Raw genomic sequence first — 20,210 nt, 5'->3', positions numbered from 1 at the left:
CTGGTTTTTGAAGCCTGATATGATATATGAAATAGGGTTAATTGTTTTATTAGTCCCTGAATTTAGACCCGATTTGCATTTGAGTATCTCAATTTCCAAAATGGTTCCCGTGGTCCTTTAACTTCACTTTCGTTAGGACAAATGATCATGTCGTCAATTTTGTTAACTTTTTCAGTTAAATGCAGGGGCAAAATGATATTTATATATTAAAACCAAATAATTGAATAAAAAATCATATCTTTAAAATAATAATAAAAGAAAATCAAATAAAAAACCAACCCAATAAGAAAAAGAAAATTCAAATTTTGGGGGAGTAGAAATCGGGATAGAAGGAGAGAGAGAAAGAGTTTAATTTTAATTTTTTAATCATATTTTAATCAATTTTGATTAAAATTACCATTTTACCCCTGAAATTAACAGAAAAATTGACAGAAGTAACGGTGGGACTAGTTGTCCAAACGAAATTAAAATTAAAGGACAACGGGAACCATTTTGGAAATTGAGGTACTCAAATGCAAATCGGATCTAAATTCAAGGACTAATAAAACAATTAACCCTATAAAATATGATGGATGGGTTATCAAATAATTGGACATCGACAATTCAACAAATTCATCTTCTTCTGAGTCAAAGTCGATGAATGAAACCATTTAATAATTGTACTGGTTTTCATTGATGTTTCAGTAGGCAAACAGAGACAAGTAACATGCACCCGAGGGCGAGAATAGAAGCACACAGAGACCCAATCCAAATATCCATCACATTCATTATTCTTTGAGGTAGAATGAATACTTCTCACTCACTCAACTCAATGACCGGCAATGCGTGTTCAGCATGGACCCACCATATAAACCATGAAAAAAAGTATTTGAGGCTACCCATACCCAAAACTTTTCTTTCTCTATTATGCAAAACACAAATCTTTTCTACTTTTCCTTTTTGTCCCAAATCTTTTCTACTTTTCCTTTTTGTTTGTTTGGTTTGAGGTGAGTTGGTTTGGATAATGAGTCCATTCCTTTCACCAACACTTATATAAAATAAAATTAAAAATTAGTTATAGTGTCTCTATTGTATTGGCGAAATTAGAGATCACAGATTTAAGGCCCAAGTCTAAACCCTTGGGTCAAAAGTTGCCAACTGGCCTAGTTTGTCCATCTTTCGGCAACATGCCATAACATGCAGCTCCCCGGGAGATAAAGAATTTAAATACCCAAACCCTATAAGGAGTGGGAGAAAGACTTCCATAAAACGGGGATAACACTATTTTATCATCCCGGCCAATAACTCTATGACACCCATGATAACACTTCCACATGACATAGCATTATTGGCGAAGGATAGCAAAACAGTGTTATCTCCGTTGCAACTAAGTTTTTCTCATACAGTGGAGGAGAAATAGAAAGCAATAGTTCCCTTTTTATTCTGTGTAATTCTTTTTTCCTTTTTTGTTTTGTTCTAAAAAGAATACATACCACAGTACAACACCCTTGTCCCTCTCCTTCCCCACCTCCCCCTTCCCAACAAAATTTACACAACCTCCTTTTTCTTTTATTCCGCTCATTGCAAATCTAATTACTATTTTCTAATATGTATCAAGATTAGCCGGATTAGCTGAAAACAAACTTTACCAGAGTTAGACTTTAATCGTTGCTCCTTTTAAGTTCCAGTGCAGTCTGTCAAATAGAAAAACATGCATAACCATGTGTTAATAAATATGAGTATACGCAAAATCCTGAACACAGTGCTGATCTACATATTGAATTCTGAAACGTACCGTGTTAAGAAGCCTGAGAGCAGCAGGCCGGGTAAATTTTCGTGCAAAAAGAAAGCATTTGGATGGTTTGCCCTTGGAACTACACCATTCTCTCCGGTATTCAGTCTCATAGTAGACATTATCTATTTCCTGAAAAAAAATATAAAAAATCATCGAAATTGTTTTCATGCTTTTCTAGCTTCAACAGGAACATTGCTACATTAATTGAATCTGATAACCTGTGTAACTTAACTTTCCAAATCAGTCTCCAAAGCTATTATTAACATTCAAATAACAGTCCAGAAAAATCTCTACGGATATCAAAGATGTACATTTAAACCATTGCATGGGTGGGTTTAATGGGTTTGATGCTAAAAGCTATTATTAAATTCAAATAACAGTCCAGAAAAATCTCTACGAATATTAAAGATGTACATTTAAACCATTGTATGGGTTTAATGGGTTTGATGCTTGTATAAGAAAGAAAACATTTGGATTCCATTAGTCTCATATCCGTGAATCCTCATGTTGAAACATATTAGAATGATAGAAGTGAAATAGTCTGATTTCATAAAACATCAAGAGAACTTTGTTGGACAACCATGTCGTTTCCATCATTTTGTGTCTTGCCTATATTTTGGTGGCATTAGGAATGAGATTCATCAATGTATAGTTGATCCAACCTTTACTATATGATTTCTAATAGATAGCTTGCTGCCACATCAAATATATAAATACCTTTATAGATTTAATAAGCATGGGAGTAGCATCTGAATATTTGTAAGTCACAGGGTGCCATCCACGGCGTTCACGGTCTTTAGAGGATGATAAATCCCATGATGAGTGTGTCAGTGATCTACGCGTGATTTCTCCTTCGAGGCCTTCTTGCTGAAATTTAAAATACAGCTTTCTTAGAGAGCTAAACTATTATGGCATCGTAAAAGCGTCCACCGCTGTTTTAGCTTTCCAAAAGAAAAAGGGATGGGGAGGAGGAAAAAAAATATTCTGAATGGATTCCCACATAAATGTATTCAATTGAAGCCTCAATCTGCCTAATGCCTATGAATACCTTCTTCCTATTTGACCAATATTGTTCAGGTATAAATTAATGAACCATAATTCTTCTAATAAAGAAACAAGTCCAGGTTTCCGTCCAGATCCCATAAACAAGGATTGCAATAGTTAGAAATGAATTTATCTTACAGCCAGTAATGTCTGAACATAATGCTCGTCTGGTATACAATTGTGCTCCTTGGATGTATCAGCAGGCTGCAATCAGAATACAAAATCAAACTTCACCTCTTGAAAACTGTGTCAGCAAATTTACATCAGAGCCCTCAAATGAATAAGAAATAGGACAGGAAAATGGATTTGATATTTCAACAGATTGTTAGTATTGGTGATAGACTGCTTTGATTGGAAAGCCGATGTGGTAGTTGAAGTAAAGGTTTAAAAGATGAATAAGAGTACTTACAATGGGATGATCCCGCCAAAACTCAGGTAGCGACTTCGTCTGCGTCATTGCCACACATAGAACATGTAAAATATGAGAGAGAAAAAACCAAAAGTAACCAAAAAATTTATATATAAAAAAAGAACTTCACAAGATCACAAAGAAAAATAAATAGAGTACTGTGTCAACTGATAAAAACCAAAAAGGGTACTTAATAATTATTAAGAATCCTGTGCAAAATAAGGAACTAATATGCCAGCTACTCATTGCAAGGAGTAAAGCTTTCCTTTCCAGTTTTAGGTACAACAGTATATGTGAATTTAGTTGAAGTGTTTTATTAAATAAAGTTCAACAATTACAATATGCCAATTTTTTCTAGTTGATAAAAGCGGCCATCCTTCTGCAATATCTGTATTCCTTATATGCAATATATGGATTCTCTCACAAAGATACCATGTTACAGGAATAACCAAAAAGGCTGTAACTGCAACATTTATCCATGCAATGGTCTGATAACAATGTAATGAAAAATTACCTTGCAATGCTGTTGAAACATAGGAAAGACTGTATAGTCTTTCACTACAACCTCAGCATGCTTCCTGGTCAAAACAACCCACTGCAATGAGAAAAGGCAAAAGAAAAGAATAAGATGATCGCCAGAAAAGTCACACAGTAGAAAATAAAAGGCATATAAAAGGCATATTATTAGGTTTCCTTTTCAGTGTTGCACTGAAACTCAAGAGGCAATTAATCCATCATACTGAACCTGTACCTGAGATCCTTTTCTCCAGTTATGAACAGGAATAACAGGATTCATTTTGGGATTATAGCGGCCCTCTTTTGTATCGGCAAAGCTGCTCCAAAAGTTAATAGTTAAATATACTTTTAAATTGACCATCATAAGAAAGATGTGTATATAACATTGTAGAACATAGTTCACAAAACATTTAGTGATAACAGAAAATGATCCATGCTTGAAATAGAGTCACATTGTGATCCATACTAATAACAATATGTATGAACTCTGAAGATGAACCCAAGTGGCCTCGATTGATGAAAATCATAATGATGGGAAATAAATTAGTCTGTAACGATATAGAATGCAGATACCGACTAATGACTGCAGACCACAGACAACTGATTCCTTCAAATATACATAATAATACATATTTGAGTTGTTCTATTCACCTGTCTACAAAGCTGGTTCTTGTTGACATGATGTAGTCATATATATAGCTGAAACTGTAAAGAGGAATGCAGCTGAAAAGAGATTAAGTATCTGAAATATTGTTAGATGATACAAAAAACAGAAGTTCTATTGATTGCCGAAAAAGAAACTATCAGAAGTTCAGAACTCTGTTCATGTCACTGAAACCTAAGGGGGAAACGATCAAGCTAATCTTCACCTATCAGAAAGAAAGGCAAAGCGTTGATTAAGAGGATCCTCAAGTGCATGCTTCAGTAATATACGCTCAGCCTCAATCATGCTTGCTTCTCCCCAATCTACCTGGTATAGAACACATGAAATAAATATAATAATCCGGATAAAGATACGAAAAGAAATCATCTTCATGCATAGAGTTCAATTCAATCCTTAAATATACATAAAATAAAAGTAAAATTCACTCAATTAACATGTACATTAACTCTCTCACTTGACCCTTTGAAGTTTTCAATAAGAATTTTCATCTTCCAGATACTCATAAGTCATACCTATCAGTAGAAAATCAAACCTTTCCAGCATACTATAATGAGCACACAAACACAGATGACATATTGTATTTCCAAATTGAGAATTCATGTAAGGAAATAGGAAGTCCCACCTGTGTACTATCATTGACTTGACGATTCAAGAAAAAAACCGATCTGGTGGTGGCCTTGTTGAACAGAAACCCAGGCCTAGAGTGAACATAAATTGAAAACCTACTCTCCCCTCCCTGCAAACAAAAATGCATCTTTCACATAAATTTCCAACAAGCAATTATCTATATGATTAACTACAACTCTTAATCAGGAAATTAGATAAAAACAAAAATAGCAATTACCTGAAAGAAAACATCCCAAAGCAGGTCCAAGGGAAGGCGATTGCGAGCGATGAACAAGAAGGCGATCTTGGGGGATTGAGTGAGCTGAGAACGCAACGAAGAGAGTGTCATAATCCGACTGTACTGAGTGTGCATCAGCAACACCAACGTCCCGAAGCAAAAGCCCATCAAAAGCGCAACGAACAGCTTCCTCTTCCATTTGTACTGTGCTTTCTGCGGACCTGCCTTCCGCTTCATGAATTAATCAATTAATTAGCTGCTCTTGCATTAACAACTTTCAGCTCCCAAAGGCAAAATGTTGGGTGTTTAGGGCTCAAGCAAAAGCTTAAGTAGCTAGGGAGAGAGAAAGAAGGAGAGAGCTAAAGCTCTCTCTCATCATTTCTGTCACGTGAAAATCAGAACCAGATCCACTTGAACCTCTGCACTTTGGAGTGGCACGGGACTGGTAAGTTGTATGCAATTGCAAGCTAAAGGTAAAATTAAGCTGCTTGCTTAAAGCTTAAAGCTCAAAGCTTTGCAAATTTAGACAGAGACCAGAAGAAAGAGAAGAGACATAATAGTTGAATTAGCACTGACTGGGCTTTTGCAAGTGGGAGGTCGGATTTTCCTTCTCTTTTTTAAAGTTCGTTGTCGTAAAGTTGGGAAGTGTTTTTCCTAGTTGCGTTGCGTGTGATGTTGGGATAGAATATTTTCGCTACAAACAAATCCCTTTTTATTTTCTCATAATAGTTTTTGGATACAAAATGCTGAATTTTTTTATTTTTTATTTATATTGAGAGGAAAGAAACCTGGTGTTTCGATCCTGGGGCGGAGAAGAGGAGTGACACAACCACTGTGGTAATCCCGCATTGGCCAAAATGCTGAATTTGTGGCCAAATATTATGTAATAAAAGCAATTCCCAAATTAATTGAACAGGCTGCAAAAGAAGTCAAAAAAGGAGGATGCTGCAAGCAATAGCAAGGTAACGATTGCGATAATGATTTTAAAGCCAGCATTTGTTCTGTTTTATTTATTCAAAAGAAGTTACACTTTCTTTCTCAACAAAAGAAAAGAAGAAGAAGAAAGAGAAGTGACACTTTCTGTTTCTGATAGCGACATGAAATTTGGATTTCCTCTAAAAGAGTGGGTTTAAGGATTCCTCTCGTGTGTGTGTGTTTTTCTTTTTCTTGGTAAATTATTTTGGTGGTAAAACAACGACAAGAGATGATATAAATTAGGCGTCGTTTTCTATTAAGAAATCATATTAGTTATGTTTTACATGATCCATGAAATACACATAAAAATAAGTTGAGATAAAGAAAATAGGAAATATAATAACATTAAGGATATGTTTTTGCTAAACTGCTAGCTAGGCAATATTATAAGGGTCAAATGCGTAAATGAATATTGGCTGGTGACAGTGAAAGAAACATAGCAACTACCAAGCAAAAGTTGTTAGAATCAAATCAATAATGAGTTATTTGGTGAGACTTCATCATATTCAAATACTAATATCAGCCAGCAACTAACCAACTAAATAAGATTACAGCAACAACAAAAATAACTCACTAAATAAGAGATAAGCGTTTCTTTTTTTCTTTTTCTTTTTCTCTCTCTCTCTCTCTCTCTCTCTCTTATTATTATTATTATTTTTCTAATTAAAGAAAACGTGGTTTTTTTGTGTGCACCTACTATTTCTATGAGCCCAATAATAATCGGGCTGGGCTTTGTGGGCTAAGCGGATCTTCTGGTCCAGGAAATCCGCTCTCAATTTTGGGGTAAAACGACACCGTAGCTATCATAACATAAACAAATAGTATCGCCGAGCGGCTATACTGTTTTAAAAAAAAACAAGGGTTAATCGCAGCAATGGTCCCTCAACTATACCCGTAGTTACACTTTGGTCCGTCAATTCAATTATTAGTTGCAGGGGTCACTCAATTAGGTGCTATGTTGCACCAGTAGTCCTTCCGTCAAACTCTGTTAAATTTTCTGTCAAAAATGAGGGTAAATTTGGAAATTCATCCACAACCCTCCCTTCCTCCACAATCCTCCATTGCTGCAACAGTCGACAAAGCTCGCTACCACAACACAACCCACACCCACCATTTCTCTGCCCACTACGTTCCCTTCAACGGCGACCCTTCCTCTGCTGCCGCCGTCGACTCCGAGTCCTACTCCCTCGATGAGATCGTCTACCGATCCGACTCCGACGGCCTCCTCGATGTCTAGCACGACATGGCCACCCTCAAGAACTACGATGGCAAGTACTGGCGCGACCTCTTCGACTCCCGCGTCGGCAAGACCACCTGGCCCTAAGGCTCCGGCGTCTGGAGCAAGGAGTGGGTCTCCGCCTTCGAAGATAACTCCAATCTCTTCTGGGCTGAGCGTATGCCGACTCCAAATCCTTTGATTGAACCCCAGCAAATGATTTAGGGACATGAAAACCGGCACACAGCACACATAATTGAGGCATGTGGCTTCCTTGATCAGAGGTGTAATACTAATATAGGCTTCATTTTTTGTTGGTCCAAATGCATTCTTCTTGCGATATTAATTGTCATAATTAATTGTATCACTGATTTAAATTAAAATTTTTGCTAGATACGAGTTTCCTTGAGTTTTGCCGACTACAAGGAGTTGCTATCGGCTGATGTCCTTGAAATTGCGTTTCAAAGTCAGAATGATCAAAAGCTCACCGGGTTTGGTGGTGGAGATGTGAATTCGTACGGTGCAGAGGCTGGGATGTTGACCAAGATGGGTCCTCCAAGGGGGGTGGCAAGAAGAAGGGGAAGAAAGGGAAGAAGGTTAGCCCTGCTGTCTTGGGATTTAATGTGGTGAGTAACCGCATCATGATGGGTGAGATCCAGACAGTGAAGGGGAAGAAAGGGAAGAAGGTTACTGCCCTTGGTTTTGATGAAAAAAGTTTAGATTCGTTTAGAAAGAAAACAAAAACCTCAAATACATTTGATTGGGATTAGCCACACCGATTTATTTGGCCAACTCTTCATAATCCTTCCTCCATTCATTAGGTTGCGGCAATGGAGGATTGTGGAGGAAAGGGAGTGTTGTAAACGAATTTCCGAATTTACCCTCATTTTTAACCGGAAAAAGCCACAGACTTGACGGAAGGACTACTGGTGCAACATAGAACCTAGTTGAGTGACCTCTGCAACTAATAATTGAATTGAGGGACCAAAGTGTAACTACGGGTATAGTTGAGGGACCATTGCTGCGAATAACCCAAAAAACAAATAGTACCGCCGTTCGGCCATACTTTATTTAGAAAATATACGGTATAGCCGGCCGGCTATACCTTTAAAAAAACACAATTTTTTTGGTACACCTTTTATTTCTACGAGCCCAATAATAATCGGGCTGGGCCCGGCTATACCTTTAAAAAAACACAATTTTTTTGGTACACCTTTTATTTCTACGAGCCCAATAATAATCGGGCTGGGCTCTGTGGGCTAAACGGAGCGGATCTCCAGGTCCAAGAAATCGGCTTTCAAGTTTGGGGTGAAACGACGCTGTAGCCTGTATAGCCGGGCGGCTATACTCTTTTAAAAAATCGTATAGCCGCTCGGCTATACTGTTTAAAATTGTTTTTTTCCCCTCAATTTTAAAGAAAACCTATATACCAATGATCGCCTCCAAACTGGACCGTTGAAGCTCAGAGCCCCATACATGTCGATTAGGTCGCTACCCATCTGCCCTCCATTTTTCTTCTAAATCTGCATCATCTTCTGTGTTTATACATTTTGTTTTTCGTTGTTTGGGGTATTTGGGGACTGTTGTTTACTCTGTTTTATTGCGCAATCAAAGCTGGTCGTCAAGCGAAATAGGAACAAGCCCTAGCTGCGCAGCCCTCAACTTCTCCAAAAGTAGAAATTCGAGCATAAGGTTGTGTTGATTCATGCTGGAGATGCAGAGGAGTGCTCTGTTTGTGTTGGAACAAACAAAAATGAGAGAAACTCTTTATATCGCATCCTCATGCTACGAAATGAGAGAAACTCTTCACCGCAAGTGGACTACTGTCCCCGACAACTAACACTGGGAGATCCAACTCCTCCTTCATCTTCCTTACAAAGTCGACCGCCCAGTACGTGGCGGGCTCTTCTGTGTACACAAGGATACAAGAAAACGTATCGTCAACCTTATCCTTGGCCAATTCAATGAAACCACTCTGATTCCCACACAATAATATGTACTTTGCTTTGCTCTCCATATCACTAACGTATTCGATCTGCAACGGAATGCCCAATAAGACAGGGAAAGGCGTCAAATGCCTCATACCGCCTTTATAACGGAAACGAAGATCGCCCACAATACTGCCCATCGATTCGATGCCAAAAGAGGGGGGAAGCTGCTGGGGTTTTATGAGACACACAGAAAGAGGGAGGGAGGAGGGAGACAGAGCGTTCCGATCTGATGCCCAAGACCAAGAGCTAGGGTTTCTGGAGTCCAGCGAAAATTCTAACCGGTTTTTCAACGGCTGGATTTAAATGATTTTGATCCAACCATCCATAATAAGTTCTGAAGAAAAACCACCTTAAAAAAACTGGAGAACCGGCTGTGGTGGATTTCTTATCACCAATCACATCCTTCCAACATGGATTTTAATTTAAATAAATAATAAATTGATTAATTAAATTTTTTTGTCGTTGGAAAATTGATTAATTAAATTAAAAAAACTGTCTTGACATAGAAAAACCCCTTCTTGGGTTTCCAAACGTAGAAGGCTCTTCCCAGGTATTCTATACCTAATCATTTTTATTTTAATAAATCTCAGAACAAAACACATATCATAACAAAAATTACAAAAATAAGCCAAGTACACAATGGACTCATATAAAACTGTTAGTATACCAAAATTTGCACCCTGTGGCCAAATTCTGTATTTTAGCCTTTAGAGGCAAATTTTGGTACACACAAAAAACGAGAAAAGTTCCAGATCCTATTTACACTGTGCAGGTATTCTACGGTGGACCTGGCGCATCCATGCGCCAATAGATATTGACCGTTAGATTTAGGCAAAACAATAAGGATAGATCTACACCATTAAATGATATAACTTGAAAACCTTCTCAGCAGGTTGAAGGAAAATCCCCAACCCGTAAAAACTGAGCCCCCTCTTTCACTTCCTTCATCTTCTTCTAGCATCCAGCAAGCAACCACCGACGACGACGATGATGGCGAGCTTCACCTGCTCTTTACCCCATCTCTCGTTCTCTCCTTCGCTGGCTAGCGCTCTGAAAATTTCCTTCTTTTGCCTCTTTTTCTTGGCTAGCCCTCTCAAAACCTATCTCTCTTTCTCCCTCTCTCTCTCTCTCTCTTGTCAAGCGCTACCTCTCTGGGTTTCATTCTGCTCCTCTCATACCAAAACCCCCAAATCTCCAACATAAAACCCTAACCCTAGACACCTAAATCCCTTTCCAAAACTGAAATTCATTAGAAAAGGTAAGATTTTATCAATTTCATCAGTATTTCTGTCATATATGGCTGCAATTTATGGGTCATTGAAGGTTTTAATGTTAGATCTAGTGCCTATTTGTGTTAGAACTGAGTTTTTTTTGGGTGGGTGATGGAGATTGAAACTAATTTTTATTCGATGTTTGGGGCAAGGTCATGGCGCATGCTCTACTGTATCTCATTCTTGGTGTGTATTCTTTACATGGTTTTATTTGTTAAAAATTATAGTGTTGTTGAGTTCATATATCTTGACAATTATTAGCTTGATGACTATCTTTATTTTTCTTTTAAAAGATTAATGTGAATTCTTTTCTTGTGTCAGCTTTCATTTCATATTTTAGAGTTTTTATCACTTTTTAATCTTTTCTTTTTATAAGATTACATTTTCCCTTTGTATAAAGTAATTAGTGTTTTTAACAGGAGAAGCTGCGTAATTGTTGAAGCTGCCATTATGGTTTTTGTTGTAAAAATTTCAAGGTTAAGGCAATTCAATTTTAGTTATGCCTTTATGACTTTTATTGTATATTAAATTTCATAGTTGGTCATTTCAGATTAATATTCTTTCAATAGTAAATAGCCACATTTGTATGAAAACTTGATTATATTTGCACTTTAGTCTCTTAGGAAAACAGAAAGAGAAAAAAAAAAAGAAGTAAGTCTTAAAGGAGAAAAAATGATTAGAAAAAGATTCAAATTTTCTGCTGTAAGTCCAGTTTAATGGCTGTGTTGAAATTATATAAAGACAATATCTAGTTTGAGGTTTCTTGTTTGTGGATGTGGGTGTCTGAATCTAACAAAGTTGTGATTCCTTTCATTGTGAAATAAGGAAGTCAGTATGGGTTTTCCTCAAAATCTGGCCACTTCCTGATCGAATTGGACTTTGAGCCAAGGTATAAACTTGCTCCCCTTGTTGTGCTTGATGTGTTGATACATATGGATTCTGTGATTAAGTTTTTTTACACAGATGGTTGAGACTTTATGTTATTCATCTTCTTAGACCACTTTGGACTTTAATATTCTTTTTCATGGTCACACCGGAGCTCTAATTTTTGAGACTTCAAGTCACTGTAAAAAAACATGGCCAACCTTTGACGCACTTAATTGAATTGTGCGACATGATGAGAATTGAATTGTGCGACATGATGAGAATTGAATTATGTTATCGAAAAAGAAAAATCCTTGTTATTGGGTGAGAATTTTGTAGGATTTACTTCATATATGCCCAGAGAAATTATGAGAAGTTGAGAACTTTTGTACACAACACATATATATATGTTGATGAGGAGATACACTACAGTTTAAAATGATGTTATGTTTGAATTTTTCAGCTGTATTTCGAATTTTGAATTTGGTTTATAATTTCATGAATAAGCAGCCAACCTTTGTGTTTTGGGTTTGAACTGTGATAATTGGGTTTTAATTATCTTCTTTGGGTTGAATATCTGAGTAGTTTTGGGTTGTGTTTTTGGAACCAACTCTTCTATCAGTTTATCATTGTCAGTATTTGTCAATTAACTAGAAATGACTTTTATTTTCAAAATTTATATCTTTAAATGGGTTGGAGGGCCTTTTCTGATGCCCTTGTTTCTCTTTGAGTAGGTGCAACATATAGTGGCCATAACACACAATGAAGACACAGCGACAACTTCACAGCCCTTATTCGACGTGAAGGGATTCATACCCATGCAGATCACTAATTGTTTGACGTGAGTGCATACTAACCCAAAAAACGCAACCCATCAGATTTCGTGATACACATTGTTGTCATATCTATCCCAAAAGGTACAATAGTTATATTAGATGGTGATATGGTGATTATTATTAGCTCATTTGATTGATTATTGGCGTTATTTTTTTTTGCACTTGGAAGCATGTTTTGGTGCAGTACGCTAATGCAATTAGATTTTAGTGATGCAATTACAAAATCCTGTTTGGCAATTGTCTTTGATACTATTACATGTATTTGTTATTTTGTTCCACATGCAGTGCATTCCATTGATGTAATTAGATGTCACATATTCAATTACCTATTTCATGTCTACTAATTGGATATTTGTAAATCCAACTACGTTTCAAGTTTGCATAATATGCATCATTTTGTTTTTATGTTCCATTAATCCAGTTGTGTGCTAAGTAAATTCTTGCCCATTTGATTGATTGTTGGGAGTATTTTTAGTTTTCTCAATTTGTTTTTGTGAATTCCACTGATACAATTGGATTTCACATATTCAATTACCTGCTTCCCGTCTGTCAATTTGATTTTTGTAAATACAATTGCTTTTCAATTACCTTGTGTCCAACAATGTTTGTTATTTACTTGTCACTAAGTTATTAACACTTGCAATGAAAGTAAAAGTTAATTGATATGCTAAATTCTATTGTTTTTACTTTTAGGTACTTAAATCATGGAAGAGAAGCTAAATTAAATGACAGTGGTCGTTTGGCAATTACCACTTAGACGACCGGCTTCCGCAAATTAGAATGGCACTTACATATTCATTTTTTTTTTAAAGGAAAGAACATAATGGCAATTACATAGTGCATGTTTGTCAATTGCCAACATGATGTGGCTGTGCTGTAGCAAAATAAAGGAATTTTGTATGAGCTTGGTGACGTAAGGCATGAGCTAAATTGAAGATGAGAGTGATGTGGTTAAGTCCTAGTCCTTTTTAATGTGGTGGAATGTAGTTAATTTTTTTTTCTTTCTATTTCTATTGTTATTTAGGTTTCGGTCTACTAAATAATTGATATATGCTACCAAAGTCCTTCCCTTCGTTGGCACTAGAAACAAGCTTTCGGTTTTATTACTTTGATCTTGATTTTCTTTTCCTTGATACGCACTTAGATTTTAGTTTGAAGTTGTCATGGTCCATAGGACTTATATTTTGGCTGTTTAGTTGTTTTCTTTTTCCTGGAATCATTAACTTTCATGTAGTGGCGATGTTTTGGGGGCTTGAGTTGTTTCTGTTATTCTCTGCAAGCTTGTGACAACTTCTACTGGGATCCTATTTTAATTTTCACTTGCTGGCAAAGATAACAGTTACTGGGCTAGTAACAGAATGCTTATCAGAATCCCATCTCAAATATCCCTGAGCAAATGGTACACCATCCTTCCCATTACCTAACTCTGATTTCACTTTTAAATACAATCTAAGGGAAAAGACAAAAAGAACTAGCAAGAACAAACAAAGCAGAGACAGTAAAACAGCGAAAAAGCCCAAGTCTTTATGTTATTGGCAGCTTTTTCAATTTTGAGAATGGAAATACATTATGTGATTTGTCAATGCAACTGAAAAATAGGTAGTGTCATTTGCATTCGTGTCTTGCAATTGACAAACAAAGCAGTCTCATTTACATTCCAATTGCGCAATTACAAGCTATAATGGATAGACATAAATAAAGTTAAGCGCTTTTTCTTCTTAAAACTTTTTTTTTTGGGTTAAAACTATTCGGATTTATATAAAGATACCCAAGTTTTATTGTTTTGAATATGGATATGTTGTAGCAAAATAAGGAAATTTATACGAGATTGCAAGTTGGTGTGATGGCTTTTCCAAGTGTCTTTAGGCTTTAGGATCCATAACCTTGTAAAATGGTGATTTACAACATTATGGGGATGCATGAGGAATATATATATATATATATATATATATATTCATTTTGGTGAATTGTTTTTCAGGTTGGGGTAAAGAATTAGGCGGCTACTTGAATTTGTAATATTTTTCATTGTATCTGGAGATTTATTATTTTATTATGATTATTATTATTATTATTATTATTATTATTATTATTTATACATAATGACTTGAGATTTTAGATTTGTAATTATTGGTTATGTGTAGTGAATGTATTGAACAATACTTTCAATTACATGAATGAAGTTTATGTTAGCTTTGATGTAGTACCATTGAGAATAAGCTTTTAAAGTAAATTTGACTGTTATATCATAGTTTATGTGCCAATTGAAAGAATCATCCCATTAGCATTGTGAATGGGCATTGTACCATAAAGTTGTATTTTCAGATTAGTGTATGTATATTGCCATGCTATTGACAATCTTTTCAATTTTGAGAAAGTATATACAATATGTAATTTGTCAATGTAATTGACAAACAGGCAGTGCCATTTGCATTCCAATCGTGCAATTGACAAACAAAGTAGTACTATTTGCATTCAAGTCGAGCAATTGCCATTATCTATGCACAATTAATTGAAAATGTAAATATAATATGTGATTTGTCAATGTAATTGATAAACAGGTAGTGTAATTTGCATTCCAGTAGTGCAATTGACAATCAAAGTAGTCCTATTTGCATTTCAGTCTTGCAATAATTGTTATCTTCACACAATTATGAAACATAGAATCTCTCACTAATGATAAATCCTTCATAATTAATTGTATGTTCAAAAGGTTGTAATCCATGTGCAAAAAAACTTAGTAGAATGTATAAAAACATTGCTTAATAGTGAGTGACCGGTTAAATGGGTTGCTCCAAGTTAAAAAAAGAAGAAAAAAAAAAGAGAAATCTGAAAAGAAAGAAGGCTTTCCTGCGACTTCTATCTCTTCCTCTTATTGGCACTTCTATCTCTTTTTCTTCGCACGACTCGTGTCTCTTCTTCTCTCTCTTCTTTAGTTGGGGTTGTTAAAATGAAGGTTTGATTATTCAAGAATAGAAGAAAGGAAGGGAAGAGGGAGAGAGAACAGAGAGAGCAATAGAAGAAAGAAATCAAAGCTTCTGTATATTTCTCAATCATCTGAGCAGTACAATTGTAAGCTTATATATTCTTAGCTTTTGCTTACTGATTAAGCACTATTGTTGACTAGCTTTTCTGAATTTCTAACCACTTCACTATTGTTGTCTTTCTTTGTGGTAGATGTTAAGTGTTAGCTTATGTAATTTGTTTGATGCTATAGACTTATTATATAATGATGTCAAATATGATCGTGTATTGTTCTATCTCAATGGGTTCAATGAGTTAATTCCAAAGGAAGTGACCATAAAATGGAAAGGGCACTGATAGATTGGCTCACCTAAGATGAAAAGGTAATAATGTAATTGACAAACAGTTAGTTGAAAATTGCAAAGGACTAATGCAATTGACAAACAGTTAGTTGGAAATTGCAAACGAATAATGCAATTGACAAACAATTCGTTGTAAATTGTTCCATAGAATTGTAAAACCCATCCGTAATCTTGTAATATCGTAATTTACAAGGATAAAGACATCTAGTACAATATTAAGGTAACTAGGGACATTAGGAAAGTAAATTGGGTCCTTATACGTGTAAACACAAATGATTACATTATTAAGGTATCGTATTACTCTGTTTAGGACAGTCATGTTCCACAAGATTGTAAAATTCACCCTTAATCTTGTAATATCGTAATTTATAATTATAAAGATATGTAGTATAATATTAAGGTAAAGTGGAAAATTTAGAAGGTAAATTGGGTCCTTATACTTGTAAACATGGATGTTTACAATATTAAGGTCTCGTATTACTCTATTTTGGATAATTATGTTCCAGAAGATTGTAAAACTCATCCTTAATCTTGTAATATCGTAATTTACAAAGAGAAGGACGTCTAGTACAATATTAAGGTAACTAGGGACATTAGGAAAGTAAATTGAGTCCTTATACATGTAAACACAAACGTTTACTATATTAAGATCTTGTTTTACTCGGTTTTGGACAGTTATGTTCCATATGATTGTAAAATGCATCCTTAATCTTGTAATATCGTAATTTACAAAGATAAAGACATGTAGTACAATATTAGGATAAATGGGAACATTCGGAAGGTAAATTGGGTCCTTAGTATTGTAAACATGAATGTTTACAATATTAAGGTCTCGTATTACTCTATTTTGGATAGTTATGTTCCAAGAGATTGTAAAACTCATCCTTAATCTTGTAATATCGTAATTTACAAAGAGAAGGACGTCTAGTACAATATTAAGGTAACTAGGGACATTAGGAAAGTAAATTGAGTCCTTATACGTGTAAACACAAACGTTTACTATATTAAGGTCTTGTTTTACTTGGTTTTGGACAGTTATGTTCCATATGATTGTAAAATGCATCATTAATCTTGTAATATTGTAATTTACAAAGATAAAGACATGTAGTACAATATTAGGGTAAATGGAAACATTCGGAAGGTAAATTGGGTCCTTAGTATTGTAAACATGGATGTTTACAATATTAAGGTCTCGTATTACTCTATTTTGGATAGTTATGTTCCAGGAGATTGTAAAACCCATCCTTAATCTTGTAATATCGTAATTTACAAAGAGAAGGACGTCTAGTACAATATTAAGGTAACTAAGAACATTAGGAAAGTAAATTGAGTCCTTATATGTGTAAACACAAACGTTTACTATATTAAGGTCTTGTTTTACTTGGTTTTGGACAGTTATGTTCCATATGATTGTAAAATGCATCTTTAATCTTGTAATATCGTAATTTACAAAGATAAAGACATGTAGTACAATATTAGGGTAAATGGGAACATTCGGAAGGTAAATTGGGTCCTTATACTTGTAAGATGTTTACAATACTAAGGTCTTATATTACTCTTTTATGGATAGTTATGTTCCTGAAGATTGTAAAACCCATCCGTAATCTTGTAATATCGTAATTTACAAGGATAAAGACATCTAGTACAATATTAAGGTAACTAGGGACCTTAGGAAAGTAAATTAGGTCATTATACTTGTAAACACAAATATTTACAATATTAAGGTCTCGTATTACTCTATTTTGGACATTTATGTTCCATAAGGTTGTAAAATCCATCATCAACCATTGTTTACTAGAATAAGGACCCAATTTACATCCCTAATGTCCACTATTACCAATCCTTTGTAATATGGATCCATATTCTTGTAAATATATGATTTACAACATTATGGATTTGGTCTTGACAAAAAAAAAAAACATTATGGATTTGGTGAACCCTAACGTTGTAATCCATGAGCAAAAACTTATAAGTTACGAGTTTAGGGATTCTTTTTACAATGTTTTGGTACCCTCGTATTCCAAAATTATAAAATCAGCCCTTAATCTTGTAAACCCTCATTTTACTAGAATAATGACCCAATTTACATCCTCATGGTCCGGAGTTACCAATTCCTTCTAATGTGGATCCATATCCTTGTAAATGAGTATTTACAACATTATGGATTAGGTGAACCCTAATGTTGTAATCATGGTTCAAAAATTTGTAAACTGCTACCCAAATCTTGTAACTTATAAGTTTTAGGATCCTTTTACAATGTTATGGTATTCTCATATCCAAACTATTGTAAATCACTATCCAATCATATGCCAATTGCCAAACAGGAAGGGCATAATTGCATGACCCTTATGCAATTGCATTTTCAAAAAGTGGAAACTTGATAACTTGTATAACCGGTAACTAATTTTTTTAAAAATCTGGGAGCATCATAAAGGACAAATGGTGCATGGGTGCACCTGGTGCACTGTAGAAGGTGCCCTGTGCCTCGTTATGGCTGCAGAAATACCTCTAGTGCTGCTTGATATATCAATCTCTCATGATCTCATCACTATCCGCAATCGTTTCATATATCCCAGGATAGTATGCGGGCTCACTTGAACTACCAAACTGTGAAGTAGAAAATGACTTTACATGCATGAACATGTTGATGCCATTCACTAATGAACCTAAACCCTAAATTAGAGTTTATGCTGTCAATCTCTGTAAATATTAATATATTCGAATATTTTAAGAGTATAGCCGCCCGGCTATACTCTTTAAATATTAACACGAAGCTTGCACTCGCAGTCACAGCCACTTCGCTTCTCTATCAAACTCAAGCTTCAATTGGTTTTCTTCGGTTTCGGCTGCTTCGTCCTCCAGGTTTGGCACTGAAAAAAGACCCAACCCGCCTAGGAAGCCCACCCAGCCGCCTAGCGCCCGCCTAGCATCCGCCTAGCCGCCTAGCGCCCGCCTAGCCCCCGCCTAGCCGCCTAGCGCCCTCCTAGCCCTCGCCTAGCCGCCTAGCCCCCGCCATGCCCAACATCGCCGGCTTGTTGCAGATTTTGACGGAGAACAATCTGATAGCGGAGACAGGGTCGAGTTCCAGAGCCATAGAATTGGACCGTATTCAGGAGGAGGTTGAGGAGTTGTCTGCCGTTCCGGAAGTGAAGGAGAAGAAGAAGAGCAGAAATGCTTTGAGGAAGGGGTCGGAAGGTGAAGAGGTCCGAGCTATGCAGGTCTGCTTGCTTTTGAAAGGCGAGTTTTGATTTTTCAGAGTCTATCATTCATTTCTTGTGTTTTGTTTGATGGTGTATATCATGCTCATCTACCTGTTCATTTATTATTAAATTGACTCGTTTGAATTGTTAATTCCCAGACAATTCTTCAGAAAGCATCTGGAGCACGGAAAAATTCTGTACAAGAAATGCAGAAAGTGGGAAAGTTGAATACCAAAGTGAACGGACAAAGCTTCCAGCCTGTCTCTAGTTAGTGCTCAAATAACAGAAATGACTGCAGTTCAAGATCACACTAAGGTGTCAAGAAAAGTGTTTCGTTGCTCCTTTTACTTGATTTTTTGTTGTTGTCATTGAGTTTTCGTTTCTTCTTAGTAACAGGTGAATAAGTAAGATAGACTTGTTTATGAACCTTATTAATTGCATTTGTCTTTATACCTTATTAATTGTTGTTGTCAATGGCTTTATCTTCTTATTTGCTTTAGACTTTTATTTATTTCTTTTGCATCTGTGTCTTTTAGTCTCTTGAACTAGTCTATATTATGATAATTTTGAAGACAAATAACACAACTAGGAAGCAAGAGGTGAAGGCATCGGTACAAGAGCTTGCTTCTCGAGCTGCTTCCCGAGTCAAGGAAGTAGCTGCGGAAAAGATCACACCACCAAATTCGGCATATCAATTTGAGGTTTCTTGGCGAGGACTCTCTGGCGATAATGCTCGACAGACTAGCTTGTTGAAGGTCTGCAAAACTATTCATGTGGTTTAGTGTAAAAAATATAGTCTGCCAAAATGCAAGATTCATATGTTCGTTGTCATCCCAAAGTAGGTGACCATGAATGTGTTCTTTTTGCCCGTGTGGTTGACCACTGCAAAGATTCTATTAGTCTCGTTTATTGTCCTCTTTGGATGGTTGCCAGAAGTATACCAGTAATTGCATTGTCAGTCTGCCTATCTGGCTTCTGCATGCTAGGGGCCATCCAAGAAGTTCCCCATTTGTTCTGTCCCTTTTGAACAATTTCAAATGTCCACAAAGGATTGTGAATGTAGTTGGTATTTGTTTAGGAAATCATCACTCATTCTGACTTTCCATTTATGCTGTTACTTTATTTCATGTTATTTGTTGTGTTATTTCTATACAGGCTATATCTCCAAGTGCATATATTGCCGCATATATTAAAAAATGCTTCGACTGTTCCCATACTTCTTGACATTATCAAGTGTGTGGCAACCTTTTTCGTGTAAGTAATGTTTATGTCGATAGTATAGC

The 20,210-nt window shown here is 35.9% G+C and overlaps 1 protein-coding gene and 1 long non-coding RNA gene across 3 annotated transcripts; one reads left to right on the top strand and one right to left on the bottom strand.

The window, feature by feature from the left end:
* Positions 1 to 1,396: 1,396 nt before the first annotated feature.
* LOC110756639 (Core-2/I-branching beta-1,6-N-acetylglucosaminyltransferase family protein) lies at positions 1,397 to 5,888 on the bottom strand. 2 transcript variants are annotated; one of them, XM_021958091.2, is made up of 11 exons: positions 5,252 to 5,888; positions 5,030 to 5,143; positions 4,613 to 4,713; positions 4,395 to 4,448; positions 3,979 to 4,060; positions 3,742 to 3,822; positions 3,228 to 3,266; positions 2,957 to 3,022; positions 2,492 to 2,641; positions 1,775 to 1,903; positions 1,397 to 1,673 (listed from the first exon to the last, which is right to left on the bottom strand). In XM_021958091.2, exons 1-11 carry the CDS (start codon positions 5,486 to 5,488, stop codon positions 1,641 to 1,643), a joined length of 1,086 nt encoding a protein of 361 aa, XP_021813783.2. In that variant the 5' UTR covers positions 5,489 to 5,888; the 3' UTR covers positions 1,397 to 1,640. The 2 variants fall into 2 exon arrangements, with proteins under 2 accessions (XP_021813783.2, XP_021813775.2); XM_021958083.2 differs by having other exon boundaries at positions 4,395 to 4,466; positions 5,252 to 5,885.
* Positions 5,889 to 18,534: 12,646 nt separating this feature from the next.
* Positions 18,535 to 20,021, top strand: LOC110756572 (uncharacterized). The gene is made up of 3 exons (XR_015834795.1): positions 18,535 to 18,964; positions 19,086 to 19,242; positions 19,500 to 20,021. It is a non-coding gene; the product is annotated as an uncharacterized LOC110756572 (long non-coding RNA).
* The last annotated feature ends 189 nt before the right edge of the window (positions 20,022 to 20,210 follow it).

The sequence above is a fragment of the Prunus avium genome, chromosome 3, assembly GCF_965620075.1.
Source record: "Prunus avium chromosome 3, drPruAviu1.hap1.1, whole genome shotgun sequence".
Lineage (NCBI taxonomy): Eukaryota > Viridiplantae > Streptophyta > Magnoliopsida > Rosales > Rosaceae > Prunus > Prunus avium.
The sequence above is the reverse complement of the archived record's forward strand: the minus strand, read 5'-3'. Positions and strand labels throughout refer to the sequence as shown.